Source organism: Liolophura sinensis, chromosome 8, assembly GCF_032854445.1.
Source record: "Liolophura sinensis isolate JHLJ2023 chromosome 8, CUHK_Ljap_v2, whole genome shotgun sequence".
Lineage (NCBI taxonomy): Eukaryota > Metazoa > Mollusca > Polyplacophora > Chitonida > Chitonidae > Liolophura > Liolophura sinensis.
The window spans coordinates 55,720,795-55,744,011 of record NC_088302.1 but is presented as its reverse complement, the minus strand read 5'-3'; the positions used below and the strand labels follow the sequence as shown (position 1 = coordinate 55,744,011).

Sequence of the window (23,217 nt, the reverse complement as noted above, 5' to 3'; positions counted from 1 at the left end):
AGATAATTTTTATACTTTATTTAGGATTGACGTTTTCTGTAATTTTCCTTAATCATAAACACCTATAAAAACTCATCAGCTGTGTTGTGTCTTCTCTTTGTGTGTCCCCTCGCGTCCCTGGTGGGCAAATCCTGTGCTTGCAGCCCGGTTTGCTCGTGATCCTTGACGAACTTGGTCAGGGGCGGCTATTTTCACAGCCATTCCGTTACAGTAGGTTTGAGAACACTCATAGTCACTTGAGTATCATTAACTTCACAGACCAACTTTATGTTTATTATGCTTTACTAATAATGAAACCAAAACAAACGTCCCCAAGCAATACTTACAGGCCTTGTTCTCTTGAAAGGGTAAAACCAAAGAGCGGCTGTGTGACAACTCCCACCCTGACTCCTACAAGAGCACTGCCATCCTTGGCCATGACCTTCCCACGGATAACTGACACCTGACTGTAAGAAAAGAAATTTAAATCCACATCATTAGTAAAGAAAGCATTTCTTAACCTACCTGTTTTAATATGGATAAAAAGTCTGAATGTAAGAATCGATGAAAAGGTATTAGGATTAAATAGGAGAGGAGAGATTTGCTTTAGTGGAAAATCGTCCCAAATTAATACGCACAGCTGATCTGCAGACACAAAACAATTTAGTCCATGTTACTCCACTGGAGAAACTCTCACCTCTCATTGAAAGCATTCTTTGTGGCGTAGCTCTGCACGCTGCTTTCTTCTATCAGAAATCGCATTTTCTCGTAGAATGAGGCAGTGGTGCTGGGCGGCTGTTTGCGCAGCAAGATCTCCAGCGGGTTTGGTGAGGTATGGCAATGGATGCTATTCATACACACTGTGTTGATACAGCAGTCTGGGTCAAGACAATCAGTGAGGCGATCTGAAAAACAAGACAATCAACACTTCACAACAAGTACCCACATAAGCTGGAGTCATTCAATAACCACGGTTTTGCATTTTGTATTAACTCCACTGTTTCATAGCAGTAATGCAAACACAGTTAATCTAAATGTTTTTTTAAATCCGATGACTTTGTCTCTACACTGACCAGTTATCCAGATAAAGATCAAGTGAGTTCTCCATTCAAAGAAATTTTACACATTTCACGGAACATCCTGGAGACAGCAATTTGGCCATAATTTCCAACACTAAAAACCAATAACTATATTAACTGCCTGAATATATTTTATTTATTAAAATTTACTTATTATTGACATTTATTGATACCAAAAATATCCCATACCATCATCATTGTCTTGCTTGTCAGAACACTGGGTTTCCATGGCAATATTACAGGCACTGCCTTTCCATCCATTCTTACAGTTGCACCTCCATTCATCAGCAAACCTCTGACATTCTCCGTTGTTACTACATCCCTGTGGACAGCCATCTGTGACGAGACAGGAACAACATTCACAGAGAGAAATTACATGTATCTATCACAAGCTATTCGTATGTTTTACTGCAGCCCTGAGGGAAAGTAACAGGACAATCACAAACATTCACTGAGAGACAAATTTATTCTTACATATTTCTAAACTATACAAAAATAGAAATGTTTGCCTCAAGGTCTGTTTAGATTAAACAAAGTTCCAAGTATTACATGTATTTTTTATATTCTACTTGCCACAAAGTCTCAGTGATTTTATTAATTAGCACTGGGGAGCACATCAGGTGAACATAGATTAATAGTTTTAATTTAACTTGCCCTAGAAAGAATGGACCTACCCAGGGTGCAATGTTTTCCGTACCACCCTTCTTACAGACACACGTGCCATTGTTGCAGAAACCGTGGTTGTCGCACCTATGGTCACATGCTACCTGGTCGCAGAGTGCACCCGTCCAGCCATCATAGCAGACGCAGCGCTGGTTTTTACAGTAACCTTGGTTACACACCAGACGACACACCTCTGCAGCAATGGAAACAAGTATGTGTAAAACAAAAACAACATCAAGTGGCATATCATCAAGGTGCAAGACTTACCTGCATAAACATGTATGCTATCATCCACAATTTACCAATTTTCGAGTTTTAGTTCTAAAGCATCTTACTAATAAGCAATAATACTGCATAATAAGTCATTCTAAAAACAACTGAGCAGGTATGTAGTTTATACTTTATATCTCCATTTTTTTATATACTGTAATTAGAATGGAACAGATTGGACTGATCTATAAAGATTGATTTTCTTCCCATTGATCAACAGTGTAACAAGGGTAAAATTGTAAAAGTTATCTCCCCTGGATCAGAAATTTCAAAGTTGATTGAATGGAAAAAGTTGTATTTTCCAGCACCTTTATGTGTTTTTTAAATCAGCTCAGACAAACACAACTACATTATTTTCAACACATGTGACCATTAGAAAATGTCAAGCGTGGTTAAAGTGTGGGTATATATTTATACTACATGTAGGAGGTTATACTAAGCAGCATTGGCAGGCATGCTGTATTGTTAGAGCATCACCAGTACACACAGTTAGGGGAGACAGATGTTAAGCTGTAGATGTCAATGATTACTTCATCTGACTGTGAGAAAGAATCCACCCATACCAGGCCGAGGCTGTTCACTGTGAATAGGTGGTATTTTAGGAGTATACTGGAAAGTCACAGCAGCTGAGAACATATTGACCAAACTGATGGATCCAGCGGTGAAGAGCTAACCTCACAGATCCCTAACCCATGTAGCAGGCGGATGTGTATGCAATGCTCCAACCATCCACATGTAGCTTGTTGGCTCCAGTTCAATACTATGTATATGTAATTTGTACCTCAACTGAGAGTGAGAAGGCCCAAATATATTACCACTAACCTTTTTTACTGACACTAACAGCATTATCAACACTAACCTCCATACCATTAATTTCATTATCATTATCAACAATCTGTGCCACTAACCCTATTATCATTGCCAATAATTCACACCACTAACCTTATTATCATAACTAACAATAAGTACCATTAGTAACTTCATTATCATTATCAACAATCTGCAGCACTAACCTTATTACCATAACTAACAATAAGTACCATTAGTAACTTCATTATCATTATCACAATCTGCAGCACTAACCTTATTATCATAACTAACAATTAGTTCTATTCACCACATTACCGTTTATAACAATCAATATCACTCACATCAATCTTACGTCCCTTATTCAAATAATGAACTGAATGACTGAAAGACTACAATTCACACCACATATCCATATTGTTTGAATAAATCAGTAAAGATGTATGAAATGCTGTCCTGTCTTGGTTTACAGCCCTTCAGTAAAGGATATACACGTATGTAAAGGATATACACGTATGTAAAGGATGTACACGTATGTAAAGGATGTACACGTATGTAAAGGATGTACATGTATGTAAAGGATGTACACGTATGTAAAGGATGTACATGTATGTAAAGGATGTCCGTGTATGTAAAGGATGCACACGTATGTAAAGGATGTACGTGTATATAAAGGATGCACACGTATGTAAAGGATGCACACGTACATAAAGGATGTGCTACTATGTAAAGGATGTATACGTATGTAAAGGATGTATACGTACGTAAAGGATGTGCTACTATGTAAAGGATGTATACGTATGTAATGGATGTACACGTATGTAAAGGATGTACACGTATGTAAAGGATGTACACGTATGTAAAGGATGTACACATATGTAAAGGAGGTACATGTATGTAAAGGATGTGCCACGATGTAAACCAGCCTACTGTCACACACACATGCTAAATAACCCTGCTCACTTCATCCTATATAGCCACTTTGTCAAAGCTCTTGCCAACTAGATTTTGCAACCTGTCTTTCAATCTTATTCGGATAATGTGGAACCAGCAAAACAGACTTAACTCGTCTGGAGAGAGTAGTTCTTTCCACTACAACATACCCCCTAGTGATGACTGTGGATCTCATTGACTCAGAAACACAGTTCGGGGAACTCTACATTTCTTTGTTATTTATCTCTTTAATCCTTACATTTCAATTCTCTCATTTGTAAATCACCATTTCATGTGTAAACAATATCTCAATTTATATCTCTCAATTTAGAAGCAGTACGATCTGTTAAAAAATCACCATTTTGCTCCGTGAACAGTTTTCCCCAAACACAGGCTAATGCCGAATCTCCCTAAGCTACCTCCAGCAGCCTGTCCATTACCATATTACTCCAGGCAAGCATTGCTCTCTACCTTTCGTTTTACATCACTGCCACTACCACACAAGCTTTTCCTTTTGGAGACTGTGAAATGCTGGTAGGCTTGTTTAGGGTTAGCTTCATCACTTGTCTCCTCCCGGAACTATTCAACCAGCATTCATCAATAAAATTGTTCTAGATTTTGGTTAGAATCATGTTGTACATACTCCACATACAGAGAGTGGATATGTATACAGCATTATACAGATGAAGGTTGAGACGGATTGTTTGTGTTTTCTGACATCACTTCTGGCCTCATCACTGTGACTTTGTCACCTCGGCCTTGTTCAAGATTTCTGTACAAAATTTACAAGTGGTGGCAGTGATGTAAAGTGAAAGGTAGAGAGCGAAGTCTATAAGAAGTATGCCATGTTAACTGAACCAGAGCCCCCTACTTCCTGTAAGCATGCTTTGATAGACAGGTCTAGCTCGTAAAATGACTGCATGATCTTCCCAATCTACCAAGCCTTCCCACCATCATTCTCTGCCTCAACCAAACACCTCATACAGATATACAGTAACACTTCTGACTGGTGTGCACTGTTACATGTATATAGCACACATAACACTCCTTGTAAGTGTGCACAGATATATAGCACACATAACACTTCTCAGAAGTGTTTTTACACTTACTTCTTCCTAAAGGATATCAACAAGAAACCACCTAAAAGGAAGAAAGTTGAAGAGAGATGTACCCTAACAACTCACAACATCCATGCCACAGAAACACATGCCATCAATTCAATACATATTGGGGTCAAACTCAAAAATATCAACAAATGCACAAAAGTGTCATACTTGTAGTACTCTCCTTGCATGCAGATTGGAGAAGTTGGAAGTCAGTTTATTTATTGTCTGTTTGCAAACTACATGTATATGGCTATTTCTACTGCAGGTATACACCTGTACTTACTCTTCAAGAAAAATGCACACATGTAGTAAGGATGCTTTTCTCATTTGGACCAACATTTAAATTTTCTTTTATTATTTACAACTATTCAAAGAATATCATGAGATTTGTGTCTTGAATATCTATCATCAGTGTAAGCCTTTGCACTGGGGGAAGATCTCGACAAATTTCCACCGTTCATTCCTACTATGCAAAATAGTTCACATCTTTCAGTTTGTTGATGTCATGCAACACATTAGTACATGATTCAAACTTTGCCCCCCTCCAAGGCTCAAATGAGGGGTGCAGGTGTTATGTGTAGCATAAACAGGGTGAAACTAGACAAGGACTGGAAATTGGGAGGGTGGTAGTGAAGGGGAGGGGAACAACACCTGTTACTATCACAGGATCCACCTGCACGATGCTTTTATTCATCAACCCTAGAGCATATACCAGGCTAACCACTGGTTCTGTGAGGAATTACCTATGCCACAGTCCGCGCCCACAAAGTGACGCTCACATGTGCACGTGCCCGTGTCCACGTTGTAGATTCCGTGGCCCGAACAGTCACGGGCACACACCTGGGTGATATTTATTCTATCTGGAATGCTACAATCGCTGCCTTTATGACCACGGAAACACACACACTGGCCCAGAAGGCACACTCCATGGCCCGAGCAGTCGGGTCTGGCACAGTCCACTGTACCACAGCAAAACAGAAAGACACAGGTGTTCAAATCAGAAAACACAGCAAAAACCAAAATTACACATAAGAAAAGACAGATATAGAAAGATGGCCATCAAAAAACATGTTAAAATCATAGTGTCGGAAAAGCCAGTTACCAAATTAAAAGGCACATAAAATTTTAAAAAGAAAAACACAGAGTTGTAGAAACTGTGAGATCATAAGGAAGAAATAGTGAATTATAAAAGTGACAAGAAAAAGGGAAAAAGTGAAATAGCAGCTCCTAATCAGATACAAATATATGTAAATAAGGCCACAGTAAAGGTTACAATAAAATCTACTGACAAAAAATATCAAACAAAGAAGGAAAGTCTAGATCATAACATGTGTATCTATCATCTATCCATTGACAAAAGAGGAGTATTTCTGTGAGTGTACAACACAGAGTTTGGCACATCTACAGCACTACCCTGACAGTGCACCCCCCCCAACACTTACCCTCACGACAATCCGGGCCGGTGAAGCCCTGCATACAGACACACTTCCCATCGATACACCTCCCATTCCCGCTACAATTGGGCACAATACACTGGTCTTCCCTCAGCTCACATTCCTGACCTTTCCAGCCTGGGTGACAGTCACAACTTCCACGCACGTACAAACCATTCCCACTACACAGGATTGGGCAATTCTCTGCAAAAACAATGGAACAAATAGAACTGAACAACTTCCTGCAAGTCTGCAAAACAGGTGAAATGCTGTAGTTGTGAATAAAATTTCTCCAATAGATGTCGTCTAAATCAATGTTTTCATCATACATTAAGATTTTTTCCATTACATAAACATGATAAATATTGAAGTTTTCAGCTTTGTCAGAAACATTGGTAACAAATATTTCAGTATTTCTGTTTCTCCGTCTAAATCAAATAAAATGCACAAAGCACTCATGAGGCTGTCATCTTGAGATAAAGAGACCTAAAAACCCTCTGCAAAGTTGTAAAATTTTAATTTCAATATTTAATTTCTTCTCTCTGGGGCATAAGATCACAGGACATCAAACTTCAATGACAGGCATGGAAACAAAGACCCATGTCATGAGGAAAGTCAGCAAACATAATTATGTATGACCTGTTAAAAATTGACTCTTCCAATGTGAAGTTTGAAGATGGTTCGGAGATAGTGATGGCAAGCCAAAGAGGCAATAATAAGTGTTGTCCTGTCTGCTGATTTCCACAGACAACGTTATGATGAGCTGGCTTGGTGTTACAGGGTATGGAAACGCTCGCTTAACTTGGCCTTTCAATCCTGGATGACACATAACAAGATGACACTGTGCTAACTTCTTCCCCTGTCTTTAAGCACTGCTAGAAAACATGAGCACTTCCCGCTGATCTGTCTGCGACTTAAGAAGCCAGCCTTCACCACATCGCCCACAATGATCTGATGGTTATTCCTCAAATCTGCACAGCATTGGATCATAACTGTAATCTGATGCAAATACCTCACGCTAAACATCCCACCCTATCTCAGATATGTTCTTGACAAAAAAAAAAACACAAAAAACCACAAAAAGAGGGAAGTCTAGCCTATAGACACAGCATGCCACTGACTGGGCATAAGTATCCAAATTACAAATCAAAGACTTTCAGGTTTGGCAATAATCAGACAAATCTATCAGTTTATCTTTATTTCAAGTGAATTTTGGAGTTATTTTTTTCCCCCATTGTTTTCTGTTAATTGCACACTGGTTCACCATGCAGAGCATGTCTACTGGTATCTGGACAATGTCATGTTAACATACTGGGTCTCATATAGCACACCCAGATCTCAGATCCATGTACATGTCAGTTTACCATTTAGGAATGTTATCAGGGCTGTATATGCCTTGTGACAGCAAACTGGCTCCTGGCCACCAAGACATGGTCAACAAGTGTCTGTCATCTTATGGATGTAAGCAATATGCTTTTTAAACCCCGAATAACAGCAGCTGATGTCTCAAATGTTGCACTTGCCTCGAGTTAGCGTGTGAGAGGAAATCTTAAAACGGTGTGTAATATTTGGTGCCAGGTATATGAAGCTCAGCTAATACACGTATAAGCACACGTGGACAGGTGGGTCAGCCAGTACACGTGGACAGGTGTGTTGGCCGTTGCATGTGGACAGGTAGTTCAGCTAATACATGTGGAAGTATATGTGGACAGGTAGGTCGGTTAGTACATGTGGGCAGGTAGGTCGGCTTGTACATTTGGGCAGGTAGGTCGGCTTGTACATGTGGGCAGGTAGGTCGGCTTGTACATGTAGACAGGTAGGTCGGCTTGTACATGTGGACAGGTAGGTCGGCTTGTACATGTAGACAGGTAGGTCGGCTTGTACATGTGGACAGGTAGGTCGGCTTGTACATGTGGACAGATAGGTCGGCTTGTACATGTGGGCAGGTAGGTCGGCTTGTACATGTGGGCAGGTAGGTCGGCTTGTACATGTGGGCAGGTAGGTCGGCTTGTACATGTAGACATGTAGGTCGGCTAGTACATGTGGACAGGTAGGTCGGCTTGTACATGTGGACAGGTAGGTCGGCTTGTACATGTGGACAGGTAGGTCGGCTTGTACATGTAGGTCGGCTTGTACATGTAGACAGGTAGGTCGGCTTGTACATGTAGACAGGTGGGTCAGCTTGTACATGTGGGCAGGTAGGTCGGCTTGTACATGTGGACAAATAGGTCGGCTTGTACATGTGGGCAGGTAGGTCGGCTAGAACATGTGGACAGGTGGGTCGGCTTGTACATGTAGACAGGTGGGTCGGCTTGTACATGTAGACAGGTGGGTCGGCTAGTACATGTGGACAGGTAAGTTGGCCAGCACACATGGACATGTAGGTCAGCTAGCACACTGCTGGGCCCGCCAGCAGTGTGAAATGACTTGGCATTCGGTAAGCGTGGTCAGGACTTACTTAGAGAACAGTCCCAGTTGGAAAAGCCCGGGTAGCAGGTACACTGTCCATTTTTGCATTCTCCATGACCATGGCAGTCTCCAGGGCAACCTGTGTCCAGATTTTCTGAAATCACAGCAAATATTATCAACTCACAGCATTCTCACTAATTTCAAAGCCATTCTTACTCTGTTTTAGATAAAAGGAACCATAATTTTACACACCTATGTGTTTCTGCTGAACATGAAAGAAGTACAAAAGCAATTTTATTTAATTATCAGCCAGATTTGAAAGAGAATCAAAGGGGTTTATAAGTGTAGGTTTCTGGTTTCCCTTAGCCTTTCATAGTTTAAGTTTTCACAAAAACAGATATACAGACAAAGGAAAACAACTTGACATTTACAAAAATTCACTTATTTGATGGGCGTTTAATACCATACTTAAGAACTTTAGGCAGCCAAGAAATATGGTGGGAGGAAACCATGGGGAGACATTCGCAGGTTTACTGTACAAAAATATGTGATCAAGACCTGCATGTAGGTGTCCCTGAATAACACTGTCCCTTTAAAGGAGTTCCCTTCATGGCATCCCTTTAAACAGCCCCAGGGAAGTTCAGAAGGATGTAGAAAACTCCAAGCCATCAGTTCATAATGGATTGACCACAGATTGCAGCTTCACCAACTCAAAAGGTGATTAAAGTCGTGTGGATTGAACACTGGTCTCGAGGAAAAAACACTCCCATAAGAGACGCTGAAATTTACCATAGCCAGGAAATGGGAAGGAATCTGCAGATCAGAGACAGCGGGACTGGCATTGAGAAAATAACCTGGCACTTTTGCAGGGTTCATTACCTGGAGAAGACTCGGCTACAGAAGACAGTCACATGACCAACAGTCCAAGGAAAATGCTGTTAACCACACTCCCATTCAACACATGTTCAATATTCCAGCGACTTTAGCGTAATCAGGAACTGCACTTGTGGCACGCTACACCATTTAACTTCCAATTTGCGGTGATGGATGAACAGATAGTAGGTTTTTTCTCCCTCTTAGTTCAGTGACTGCGTGAAAAAGCTACAATGCATTCCGGTGTTTCCTTGTGATTCATGCTGGGAATATTTATACTGACTTTTAGCACCACTAGCAGCCTGGAAGCACCAATGCATTTTTCACTCTCTTGCCTCAAAAGCAAATATTTTCACAATTACCATGACAGTTCTGAAGAATTTTTGGGCTGTAAAGAAAGCTTAACAGCCAAGAATAAATGAGCAAGTAACAGACCCGCGGCTAAGGCCTGCGCCATAAAATTTCAGAATGTCTTCAGTTTTGATGGCTGCATACATTTCAGGGAAGATTCACATAACAGCTACAATGGCAAATATAAAGTTACTGGGAAGATGATTTACTTGCCCACATGTATGCAGAATGGAATACTATAACAGCCACTCCTTCCAAATGTATAGCATAACGCAATCTGTCTCTGTTTGAAAATCTAACAGCTTTCAAGATGATCAGTTGACTTTATTGTCCCTTCATGGAAGGCCTGCAGTCAGATTTATCGCTATTGGAATTCCAGCAGAACCACTCTGTTGTCAGACCGTAAAGGAATTTGCTCAGCGGTTTGGTTCTCGGTAAGGACAATAATGTTGCAGGTGGAGGTTTTCATTAGGTTGCCCTCTGCCAGCAATAATTCAGGGCATACAAATTGGTTTTCTGCGCACAGCACTCAAGGAGTATTGAAGTCGGCATAACTACTGAGCAGCCATTCTTCCAAGTCCGCCTCTGAATGGCATATAAATGAAGGAGAAGAATAGCGGGACAAAACCTTCCTCCAATCACAGAAGATTGGTGAGGGGAAAAGAGCATCTGTATTGAATGGAGGAGGTCAGTAAGTGAGTTAGAGACCCAAGCCCAGCTGTCCTCTTCCAGACCAGTTAATCTCTTCAGCGTGGTTTTGCACCTTAACACCGGCTGCCCTCCCACAGCCAATGACCCATCCCTATGTCTTACTGGTCTGATGTGATACACTTTCAGAGAGAAGTCTACAGAGTTTTATCAAAGACACATCCATATTACACTACAGCAAAACTATTAATAATAATAAAAAATCTTCCATTTCACCTCCTGAGCTTCCATTCCATTCTCAACTCCATCAGCCTTTCACTTATTGTAGGTTTCACATTTCGTAAAGAAGTACAAAAGTCAATTGACAGAGAGCTTTGGATAAAATGATCACTGGTTACAATGTTAAGTATGTCAGAAGAGTGCAGCGATCAAGTGAGATGTATGGGTCTAATTGAATCAGTGCGTTACTTTTGGGTAGATGGGATTTGTGTCAGGAACGCTCAATCTTGGTCAATTCAATTTTCTGTTTCAATAGAAGCACAAGGGGAATGTTAATGTTAGCCAATAAGACGTACTCAGTTAATGACAGATTTACTATCCCACTTCAGCCACCAAAAAGGTGAAGGTCAGATAATAGTGCTTAAGTGTCCATTAGTCCAGCCAGTCTCTACAGGATATTGCCTCTGAAATCCAGACATCTGACAGAACACTTCCCATTTTACTACACAACAGATTCGCCCAGCAGCCAGAGACGCATTTTTAGACAAAGATTTAGATACAGCCTATACATAAACTGGCTGAGAGCCGCAGAGAAAGGTGACGACTATGGCATCCTGACTCAGCATGGCTCAGCTTCCACACGTTCAGCACTAAATCACACGAAGACATCAAAGTCTTCAGACTGTCGGAAGGCAAATGTCAAAACACAGCAGGTAGCTGGTAGTATTTCCATTGACAGCTTTGACCTTCACTGGAGAGATAACAGAACTCACTCTGATCAACATTACGGAATCAAACAGTCCCAAATGCAGGCCTCTGCTCCACTACTTTAATACAAGATATACTAACCACCACCACAAATCTTACATACACCTGTTAATTCCTTCTCATAGCCTTCCACATCAGGGTGCTATAAACAACAACAACAAAGTTGTTATTTAACATGCAATTTTAACAAAATGTTTCCTTATAACTCTGTGGAAGAAGGACAGCCATAACTATGTCACAGTATGTAAAAAGGCATAAAGAGAACTTACCAAATAAATCTCCAACAAACACCACATTCTGGGCATGCTCATCATCATTGTAAATGGACACAAACCAGGTACCGGCTTCCAGGTGGTGCATGAAGGCTGCCGTCGCTTCACCAGAGCTTCCCTGAACACAAAATCTTACAATTATTATTTATTTACTTGACTGATGTTCAGCCTCTGTACTCCACAACTCAAGAGAAACTGAATTTCTGTCTCACCTCACCAGTCAGCAGTATTGTTATTACATGGAATTTGCCATCTAAAGCTTACACGTAAATTTCATTTAATAATGCCAATAAATATAAATAATAATACATATATATATATCTTTTAAACTATGGTAATGCATGTACAAGTGACTACTGACTAAATCAGGTGCTGTGTAGAGCTTTCAGAATACCTCTCTCAGGTAGTTCTCTTTTTTCCATAATGTAAAATTTGAAAATTACAAAGCTTGGAAAAACTTTAAAAAATACACCTCCCACTTTGGACATTAGCCTCTCATTATTAGTTTGTTACAAAAAAAAAAAACAAAAAAAACAATGACATTACTAAAGTAACTAAAATTACAGTTTTATACAACTTTGCACTTCAGTTTCAGGCAAAAACCAATTTGGCCCAGGCAGAAATGTGGTAAAGACAAAGCATAGATCCCTGCACAACACTTACCCCAGCAGACCTCTTGGACCTCGATGGTATAGTTTTCCCTTCCACCACCTCAAAAAATTCGAATTGCACAAGAGTTGGTGGGACGCTCTTCCGGCCGTACACCCCTAAAATAGCACTGTTGGAAATACTGAAGTTAAACTTCACAAAGGCGGGGTCTTTCTGACTGAACTGAGTGTGCCAGAAGGACTTGGGAGGGATGATGTGGTGCTGACGCTCCCCGACACGGAAAAACACAGGAGCGTTGGGTACTGTTGGTCGCACTGGCATAGCACCTGTAAAACAAACACTTCTATATATTGGTCACATTAACTGCGGGGCTATCCAGAAGAAGAGTGGAGTTATTTTATTTTACGGTTTTATCGGTATCCTCATTGTAGTTATATATTCCCAACTTCGTGATTTGATTTTTGCCTTATTGGTTCTTTTGTGCTTGACTATTAAAATAATAGTGTAAAAGAAGCTTTTATTTACAGAAGAAGTGCTGTTCCTAACATGAAGTTGCAGGGGATCACATTCACCCAATGAGATTTTAGTGACCCAAGGTTTGAAGAAGAGAAACAATCCTGATGAGTATCTGTGACCAATGCTCAAGTGAGACATGGTTAGCACAGGTTAAACAGAGATTAGTAGGCCGTCTGAGGAACACGACTGCAAACTGAGGAGAGCTCACTCCAGCTCTGGAAGGTGAGTAACAGCAGCAATACTTGAACTTGTCAATGTGTTATCTATTATAAATATATGATAACAGTCTGTGCAGTAAGACCTCCATGGTACAACATATTATTATCTCTGTTAGAGAAGCTGGGAGTTCCAGGTCACATCCAGGTAATGTAAGGTTAACCCTGTACATATCTTGGTTAGCCTGCACATGGGATGAGCATTTACAAGCCAACATTAACAAAGCCCAGCAGTTCTGCTCTTAAGTTATCTCTGTTTGTCAAACAGCTGTAAAGTGTCTCTCCATTTTCCCCCTGCCTGTCTACCATGATAAGCAAGTCGCCCTTCCCGCCTCTGGCATCAACAAAGAGATATTAAATTTTGGGTCCCTCAAGAGCTAAGAGAGTCTCAACTTAACAGCCAGTGTGTTTGTCTACAGACCGACCACTGAGGCTGGGAAAAGCTCAGGTTATCAGTGAATGTGCCATCCTAATGTCTTACAGCGCACCAGCCAAATTCTTCTGTTGCACCTGAGGGAGAGATCGTCAATAACCCAGTAATGCTTCCTATAACTTTAACATCACTGCTCTAAAGTGCATAGTACTATTGGGGGAGCCAGTATATTTGTGGATATATGTCATGACCAGTTTGGGAAGACAGTTCACCAGGCTTCAAGTCAAATTTAACACATGCACACTAAAGACAATGACCCCTGTCTTTTTTTAGCAACACATACACTGTACCTGAGTTTAGCAATTACCTCACCTTATTATCGTTTCTAAACAAATTTCCTTCATCAACCCCAACTGTGTAATGTAGTTTCCATCAAATTTCTTAGAAATTTTGGAATGGAAAGTTGCTTATGTTACATAATAATAAATTACTGATAATAATTTTCACAACTGATATTATCAACTTAAAATCTAATCACAGTCATCACAAATTTGGTAAGCCTGGATAAATGACATGTTGCCACCATTTCTGAGAGTGCCAAATATTTATAAGGGCAAAATGATAACCTCCAGGTTTAGTCAAGTGTGCCCCACAGTTACTACTGAATAGCACCTTCAAACTAACCCAGATGGTTCAACTTGGTCCTTGCTCTAGGACAATCCCAAGCCACAGTGACAACACAAAAACCCAGCATGGCAGTGAATAAATACAGACAGAGAAGCTTTGTTATGTTGACTCTGAGATGACAAACATTTCCATGGCTTCCACACACCCCTGGCACAAGGATCTGTTCACTTGTCACTCTTTTTTGAAGAAATTATAAGGCACTCCAGGGCTTCACACTTGGTTTCAAACAACACAAGTGGAGGATTGGTTGAGCCTGCATCCTGCTGTTTGTGCTACCTTAAATCTGTGATAATTACTGGGACAACCAAGTCAGCCATGGAAGAAACATTTGTTAGCATGGCATTAGCAGATTGGGGTAAAACTCTGACAGAAAACATCTCCCATCAGCCAGCTTGTTGCTTTGTTCTCGCCTTGAGAATATCTCAGAAGAAAAATCCATTTGAAGCGCACTGTTTACACAATTTCTCTCCATCAATTAATCCAGTCAGAGACATGTCTCTAACTATTCAATGAGCGATAAATTTGAACCCCCATTTACAGATGGGAATCAAGCCATTACAGATTGTTTCGTTTGGGATTTGGGATTGAAATCCAAGATGGGCCATGAACAAAGTGCTTCTGTGTGAGAATTGACAAAGGGACTGATATATATTACTGATTGGTTTACTCAACAACTAACAATACAACATGTGACACATGTGTTTGCTCTCTCTCTCCATCCCTTTGTTCTGCTGCATTGTGAAGATGAAACTCCAGGACGCAATGATTAGAGAATGGTTACTATTTCCTTCCCATGGGACATCAAACGTACAACATGGCAGACAACTTAGCCATGGAACGACGGCAATGGGACCATTTAAGGCCTGGCCTGGCCTTCTGTAATGATCTAGACATCAGAGATAAATAATAGTTTGATGGGCTCAATAATACCCGCAGGTAAATGTTTTCCTAGGAATTGAAAAACAATCAGTTTTAGATCTACATGTATACAAGCTGTAAGCCCTGGGTTATGTGTTACTTGTACAACTTAATCCTTGACAACCATGAGTTCAATTCTGTTGCAATTCTGAGATATAGCAACATCTGAAGGTATCACAATTTTGCCCAAATATATCCCAATTCAAGTCACAAACGAGCTGAAAAAGAAAACCTTTGCAATCTTAATGAAAGTGATAAACAAAAACAGACATGCCTTTTTCTTAATCCTTTTCCAATAATCCTTACAATCATCAATTAAAATTACAGCCTTCTGACTTTTTCATTCTGCTTCTTTTGAACAAACCTGAATTGTCTTGATAAGACCTTGACGAGGGCCAGGCAGGTGCATGCGATGTGTTAGAATTAGGGTTTTCGCCATAACTGGTCCGAGAGTTACAGTCCACTCTCTCTTCTTCTTCTATCATCAACAGAGCTACAAACAACAAAACAACATGTGGTAATGATTATTGGGGTGAAACATAAACCACTTTATGTAATACATGAATTTATTGAGTTGACAGGACTTTTGAACCATCCTGAAGAATGTTTTACTTGTAAGACTGAGGGCAGGTTTATGGGTGAAGGAAACCAGACACTACTGGGAGCTCCTTACATGCACCTGCAGTTGAACCAAAGCCAGTGACCCTAAAGGTCGACAACTTTGACTACAGTATCTGCCACAGACAATGTAAGATTATACAAATAAGCATATACATACTTGGAGAGAAAAAAATTGATACTGTGCGTACAATTTATAGTCTTTCACCAACAACTAATTTCAACCCTGTTGCTGATAAATGATGATTAACTTGTCTGCAGCATCATGGAAATAAAGCCAACATCATAGAGAACAACATAGGGGAGACTTATGGGGAGAATCATGGAAATAAAGCCAACATCATAGAGAACAACATAGGGGAGACTTATGGGGAGAATCATGGAAATAAAGCCAACATCATAGAGAACAACATAGGGGAGACTTATGGAGAGAATCATGGAAATAAAGCCAACATCATAGAGAACAACATAGGGGAGATTTATGGGGAGAATCATGGAAATAAAGCCAACATCATAGAGAACAACATAGGGGAGACTTATGGAGAGAGCACTGATGAAGATTAGTTCCATATAGAGATTCATAAACTCCAGGAAAAGTAAGGATTGAGGCTGACCATAAAGCTACATCACAACAATGAGTTTAACAACAGAAGGTGATCATTAAGTTATGCACATACTCTCTTAACCACTATTGTTGCCCCAAATTTTAAGCAGCATCATACAATAACATTACTTCAAAAACCAAAATTTTTGAAGAAATTTCACATAAATCAAAATCTTCTACAAAAATATGACAGAATGGGATGAATTAATAACAAAGATTTCTCCATGTATCAGTCAAAAAATAAGAGATTATCTTTCAAAAAAACTTTGGGCTAGAAAAACAAGTCTGGTGTCTTGGAGCACATGAACTTAAATATTCATCCCAATGAACACTAATTTATGACTCAGACAAAGAATTATCTTTGTGCATCGAACAAAAGTCAGCAGAAAACTATTACAACAAAAGGCTTTTATTCACTTATGCTCTTTTCATAATATCACTGGATTACCATGATCTGCGATTATTTCAATCCATCTTCTGTAATTTATATTTTCCTATCATCTCAGACTCATGGTGAAGACAAACACTGGCTGGGTTAGAAATGGCACATGAGATTTAGCTTAACAAATATGACGAATTTGCTCAAAAAAAAATATTAAGACCAAAAGGCCTAATCTAGTTTGTATTGGCAACCACATTTAAACTGAGCTCCTGTGGGGGCGACTGTCCTAATCGGCCTAAACGAAAGGCTTTCAAAATTGAAATTTCAAATTAATATTTCATGACCTTTTCTCTGGAGTGAACAAACATTACACGTGCATTTATGCATAATTGATGTCAAGCTACAAATTGTCTGGTGAAAATGCGAGCACCATTACCCTGCCAACCAGCCCAGCACATGCACGCCACTGAAATATTTAATATCTGCAGCAAATGGAGAAAAATGCACATGTAATTAAGGGAGAGAAAAATGTGAAGACTGTCAATGAATAATAAATGGGGCCTGCAAGCTCAAAGAATAGGCGCAACAAATAATTAGTCCTTAATGATGGGAATTTTAAGGAGATAATCTCATGTCATTGGGCAGGAGCATTGGGTATTCGCTTGAACACACCAAAACACTATTTTTTTTTTTTTTTTTTTGTCACAGTTTTTCTCTTTTTTTATTTTTCACCAGTGACGTGTGAAGATGCCTGTTCCCATGGAGGTGACGTGGTGGTTTTATGTAAGACATCAGGCACACCAGCTTGGCTCCCACTACCCGGGGTCTCTCCCTTTGTGGGCATGGGTCGCCCCTCCGCTGACTACCCCCACAGCACGACTTTCACTGACCCAAATGGATATTAATGTTCAATTTCCACTGGCAAATAACTGCACAGGAACTAAATCCTGTTCTGCTTTACAGGGGGCAACCTTATCCAACATTAGAAGTCAGGGGGAAGCCCTTCAGGAATGGCCAATTGTGTTTTTTTGGGTGGCCAAGATGTCTGGCAAGAATGTGCAATGGCAGACAAGAGAAGAGGGCAAAATATGGGTCTTGGGAAAGATTCCTTACATTCTAGTCTCCTATTATGTGACATCCCAGGGGGGAAACATAAACTGCCATTTAATAGATATGGCATACACTTCTCAAAATAGACACATAAAAAGCTTGTAAATCTCATGAATAGAACAAGTGAATCTGCTTATCAGCAGAAGACTTTCACACCCAGCTACTCAGTACATGATAGCACAGGGTAGCCCACTGCCTGTTCTATCTGTGAGCCATCACAACCAATATTCCCACAAGTTTGATATAACCCAGATGCCCTGCTTCAACTCTCGGGAGGCCTCTTCTTTGTCCAATACAGATTACAGTCAACTGAACCCCTTTCATTTCACATTTTATAGCAACACATAAAAAGATAGGCTGAATGCAATGTGAAATTTGACCTTTGCAAACAGATCTATTGTGTCTTTGAAAGACATCAGCTGTCAGAAGGAATCGTTTTTTTCAATTTTTTTTCTTCACCTAATGAAAGCCCTAAAATTTGTTTTAAGACAAAATAACTCAACTCTGTAAACATTATGTACATGTCATTTCTTAGTACAACATGAATAAATATTAGCTAATAAAATTAGGGAAAGCATGAATCCTTGTGCACCACCATACTTACTTGCAAAATATGCCACAACAGCCACAAGGGCCACACACAGCAGCAGAAGTATCAATGCAGTGCATTTCCAGCTGCACTTGCGCTTCAACTGTTTCTTCATTCTGTGACTTGCACTGCTGAACTTGGAGTAGTATGGGTAATCGCTGTTCACTCCAGGGTATGACGATAATGGAATGGTGGGAGTAGCACCAAACTGGGGCAATGAGAACGCTTGCCTGGTCAAAAAAAAAAAAAAAAGAACAGAATGATCAAAACATCAGGTTTCATAAACATGCAAGGATAAGGTAGCAAAAATGCTAAAGAGAAGAACTGATTTTTTTTTCTGGAGGCAAATGGCAAAATAGAGTTTTTCTTAGAGTAGTTTATCTCAACTGTAAATTAGTTTTTATCAATTGATTTTTTGTGTCATTTATTTGATTCACTTGTCTCTGCTATAGCTGCTTTGATCATACCTCAAGCTACAAGACGACTCACCAACATCTGGTTGAACTGAACCTTATTATGCGTGCTTTTCCAAGGGAACTGACTTAAGCAACAAGCTTGACAGGAAACGTTGAGCGAGCATTATTACGTCTTGACAAAGCGAGACTAAAGTGAAGACGTGTCCACCATCTCAGGACAGTGTTACAATCATGAGCCATGTTAGTGCCCCCTCATCAAAACCACACATTAGATATGAATAAATAATCTTTATCGCTTCTGTAATAGTCATTTGTACAGACTGTGGGGGCAGGTTGTGTAGAACCAGCTCTTAGGGGCTGGGGAGAAGTGTTCATGGTGTGTTTTGATCACTTGACATGCGTCTGGGAGGGAGGGTGGTGCTGTTTTGTTACGTGTTAACATGCAGACTCTGCGCTTGCAGCTGTCATTTCAACGAGACAGCGCCCACTGCTACAGGTTCAACTGGCCACCATCTTCTCTATCCTTGGCATCTCCACAGGGCTTTTATAAATTAGTAATAGCTTTACACCGTTAGATCCGCAGCACATTCGTCTCTGACACGCATTGCCCATGCCCTGGAGCCAGACAAAGCCTGGAAAGTTGCCCAGTGCGCGTTGGGTCGAGTCGGGCATGGGGAGCGGTGGGCATCGCTTAGCCTGCTCTCAGAGGCAATCCGTGGGGAAAGTGGGTGCATGCATGATCAGCAGTATGTGTGCTTCAATTAGGCAAAGTGTGAAAACATCGTTATTGGCTGTTTGAATAAAGTGTCATTTACCATGTTACACTGTTAGCTTTCCATCAGCAAAATGGCACTGATGCTGGAGATATGACAAAACTTGTGACACATTGTCTCTGCACTAGTCAACCAGAACTAATTGTGGATGTACTGGTTAGAAGCTGTTCAGGCTGCCCAGAAGTCAGCTGAGCGGTGAAGGGAGGGAGGGGTTGGCCGTGAAGGGAGGGAAACTTGGCAGTGAGGCTCTCCTTCTGCCCCAGGGTCTGGTCGATGGTAGACATACCCTTCCAGCTGTCTACCAGATTGACAAAAAGCTGGTTTGGAGAGCAGCAATCAAACAGAAGTAAAAAGGTAAATTGTGTAAGGTCTGTATCGCCGCACATAGTTGATTAACCATGGTGTGAAAATGTCCCAAGTACTGATTGCGATAACACATTCATCATCTTTAACTGAACTCATCAATCTTGAGGCCAACACCATGAAAACAAATATCATCCTTCTCTTCAATGTTATATTCCAGCCAGAAGTTTTTCATGCACAATGGATAATTATAATTGATTTTCAATTTTTTTTCTTTTAACTTTTCATCCACTTAAATGTAATTGGTGTTTTTCATTGCATTATTAAATTGAGACTGAGGATATCAGTGAGGATGAGCCTCGAGCATGGCCAGCACATAAATCTGTAATTACTGTCCAAATGTGTACCTGACTCTGTTCACCAATCAAAAAGTTACCTCAAGCTTCAGCAAGTAACTTTACACAGGTTGGATGTTTTTCAGCCATCAACTGACACTTTATACTTTGTAAACGAACGCATGACGATTTATTTGTTTGTTGTTACTTTCTGTCAAGCAAACTAACAGGGTAATTTTTAAAAAGCAACTGGAATAATAATATTAAGCCTATATAACATTTTTATGTTCAAATTACCTTTCATTCACATTCTGATTATGTTGCATCTGTTGTTCTGCATTAAAAAGTTGTACTGGGTATCCGTCGAGAGTGGCCCCCTGGGGTTGGTTAGGATTATCTACAGTTCCTCGTGAGAGGGGTACTGTCCCCGCCCTGGGGACAGTCCGTGGAAATCGGGGTTGTGCGTCTGCTGAAAAAGTAAAGTCTGCAAAACCTTATTATGAGTAATACCAATTTAATTCAAATGAAACAAAGCTAAGCATGTCACTAATGTCAAGATAGTCCAACAAAACCAGCAAAACAACTACAGTAGATGAATTCATCACATGTAGCTTAATACAAGGCAAAAGAGACTGCTCTATTCACAGCTAAAAGGTGTCCATTTGTGCAAATCTCTGTGTTTATTACTGAAATGTTCAGGTAAACAAAAACTGGCAGAGAATGTCAGAAACGTAGCGAAACCAAGCCTATCTAAAGACATGCCCAAACTACAACTTTAAGTATGAAGTCACCAACAGTTAGCCAATAGTCCATTGCTATCATGTTGTATCAATTAGATAATACTCCATGTAACAAAGAAATAATAGTGTATGACAAACTGAAAGCCTACAATTTTACAAGGAAAAAAAACATCAGGAAAGGAGAAGATGATGTAAACTTAACACTGAGCAATTAACCTTCTCTTCATGATGCATGACTCAATGGGCACCGGCAAAAATCAGCCCTGTAATAACATGCCAAGTACACGTAGCTGTGGAGTTACTGCAGCCACATGCTTCAGCTGACTTCAGCTTCACATTTCTCTACCTCACACCAATAAGCCGAGTTCTGATGAAGACCAGCTGAATGAACCGTTTCTAATAAGCCAGGTGCTAGCCTACCTGGTGGAATAAAGACGTTGCCTGAAGAGGTTTGAACCAGGTAATCAAACTCGCTGGGTTCCCCTTCTGAGTAATGCCCTCGCCTGTCTACGTCCGAGTAATTTCCACGCCTTGCAGTTTCTGCATCCGAGTAATTTCCCCTTGACGAGGGTCCTAACACTTTCTGGGAGAACTGCCGCGGAGGGGCGACTGGGGGCACCCTCTGAGGAATGTCTTCTATTGGTGGGGGTGGAGGTGGTGGTGGAAGAGTGGGTGGGGGAATCTGAGAATTTCCTGCAAACAACAAAAACAAAAAGGGTAAAATGGGCTCTCTTCTCAGAAACGAACCAAGTGTCAGTTTAATGCCTTTGGATTAAATCCTGGAGAATTTCCTGGCATGAAAATTAACAGGGATTTATGTTTTTAGGACCTTTTGGACGGTTGAGTTAAGTGATCATTGGCTCTGTTAAATGACTGTAAGGAATTTTCTAACAATGAGTTTTCTTATGGTGTGCTGGTTCAGAGAAGAACATGACAATTCTCTACTGGACCATTTTTGCAGACGCTGCCTTCGGCAAACAGCATTTATTGCATCACATTAGCTCTTTAGCCCCAATTTATGTTGATCAATGGTTCCTGAGCCCAGCTCACACTCTGGTCAATGTCACCGAGTTAAAGAGTTGCTCCATACCCTGTAGGCATGCAGCTTGATATTTTACCGTCTTGACTTCTTCTCACGGGCACGCCATCAGAATGAGGACTGCTCAGACAGAGACTAAGGCAAGACAAAGAGGATGAGCTCTGAACACTGAGTCCGTTGGTTTACCAGATGTCAAACAGTTTGGCTTCCAATGGACAAATCCTAGCCGAAAGCAATGCTGGAAGTTAGCACCAGGATGTTTGACATTTGCAGGTCTAAGTGGCCATCTGACCATCAGCCCTAGCTGCAGATCTGCCATAGAGAACAGCACGCCAACATTAAGTCTTCAAAGCCTGTTCCAGCTAGCCCTACTGCTGGTTTGTCTACCCAGTGACATTTTTGTATCCAGCATGTCCAGTTTATCTCTGCCAGCAGCTATGGTAATTGAAGACAATAACTGTAACAGGGTGGAGAACAAAAACAACACGTGTGGAGGGCTGAAGCCAAATCGTGGCTCCAGGAAGCTTCAACAACCTGAATTTCTCCTTCTGTCTTGGATCTGTCTGTGACTGTATCCTGTTATTGTAGCACCCTACGAACACACATAGTGACTATGCTAACCTTTCACAGGCAAACATTCTACACACGCTCTACCAACAGTTTATATTTCTGAAAATAATCAGTTACCAGGAAAAGACATAGCAACAGTAAAATCTGCCACAAATGACAATACCTGACTGATAAAAGATTCAAAATTTCACTAAAATTGCAATATCAAAAACATATGACCCAGGAAGCAGAATGCATTAAATCAAACTTTTATCAAAACCCAATACTATCATATAAAAAATGGCCACGCAATACTGACCAGAATACCAATATGAATCTGAGCATTAATCAATCTCTTGAGTACTTCCAGATAACAAATGCAGCTGAGGCAGTTATAAGAAATGGAGAGAATCTGAGAAAATCCATAAATACTTCACAGCTCAATAAGCCAGAAATGGCAGTCATTGATTCAGAATACCTACAAGATCTGCAGAGGGACATAAACCCGACTTACCGATGACAAGACTGCTGGGAAGAGTAAATGCTCTGGTAATGCCATCAGCAAATGTTGATTCTCATTAAATTGAAAACTTCAGCCAAATAGATTTACAGAGACATGATAAAGCCTTGA

The 23,217-nt window shown here is 40.5% G+C and overlaps 1 protein-coding gene across 1 annotated transcript in view; it reads right to left on the bottom strand.

The window, feature by feature from the left end:
• LOC135473769 (teneurin-m-like) overlaps nucleotides 1-23,217 on the bottom strand; it is a 257,605-nt gene that overhangs the window by 14,128 nt on the left and 220,260 nt on the right. The window contains 14 exon segments of the mRNA XM_064753657.1: nucleotides 327-446; nucleotides 677-884; nucleotides 1,248-1,394; nucleotides 1,733-1,765; nucleotides 1,768-1,914; nucleotides 5,581-5,796; nucleotides 6,280-6,474; nucleotides 8,729-8,833; nucleotides 11,808-11,928; nucleotides 12,474-12,745; nucleotides 15,493-15,621; nucleotides 18,447-18,661; nucleotides 20,556-20,742; nucleotides 21,419-21,691. Coding sequence (XP_064609727.1) covers nucleotides 327-446; nucleotides 677-884; nucleotides 1,248-1,394; nucleotides 1,733-1,765; nucleotides 1,768-1,914; nucleotides 5,581-5,796; nucleotides 6,280-6,474; nucleotides 8,729-8,833; nucleotides 11,808-11,928; nucleotides 12,474-12,745; nucleotides 15,493-15,621; nucleotides 18,447-18,661; nucleotides 20,556-20,742; nucleotides 21,419-21,691 — 2,368 coding nt within the window.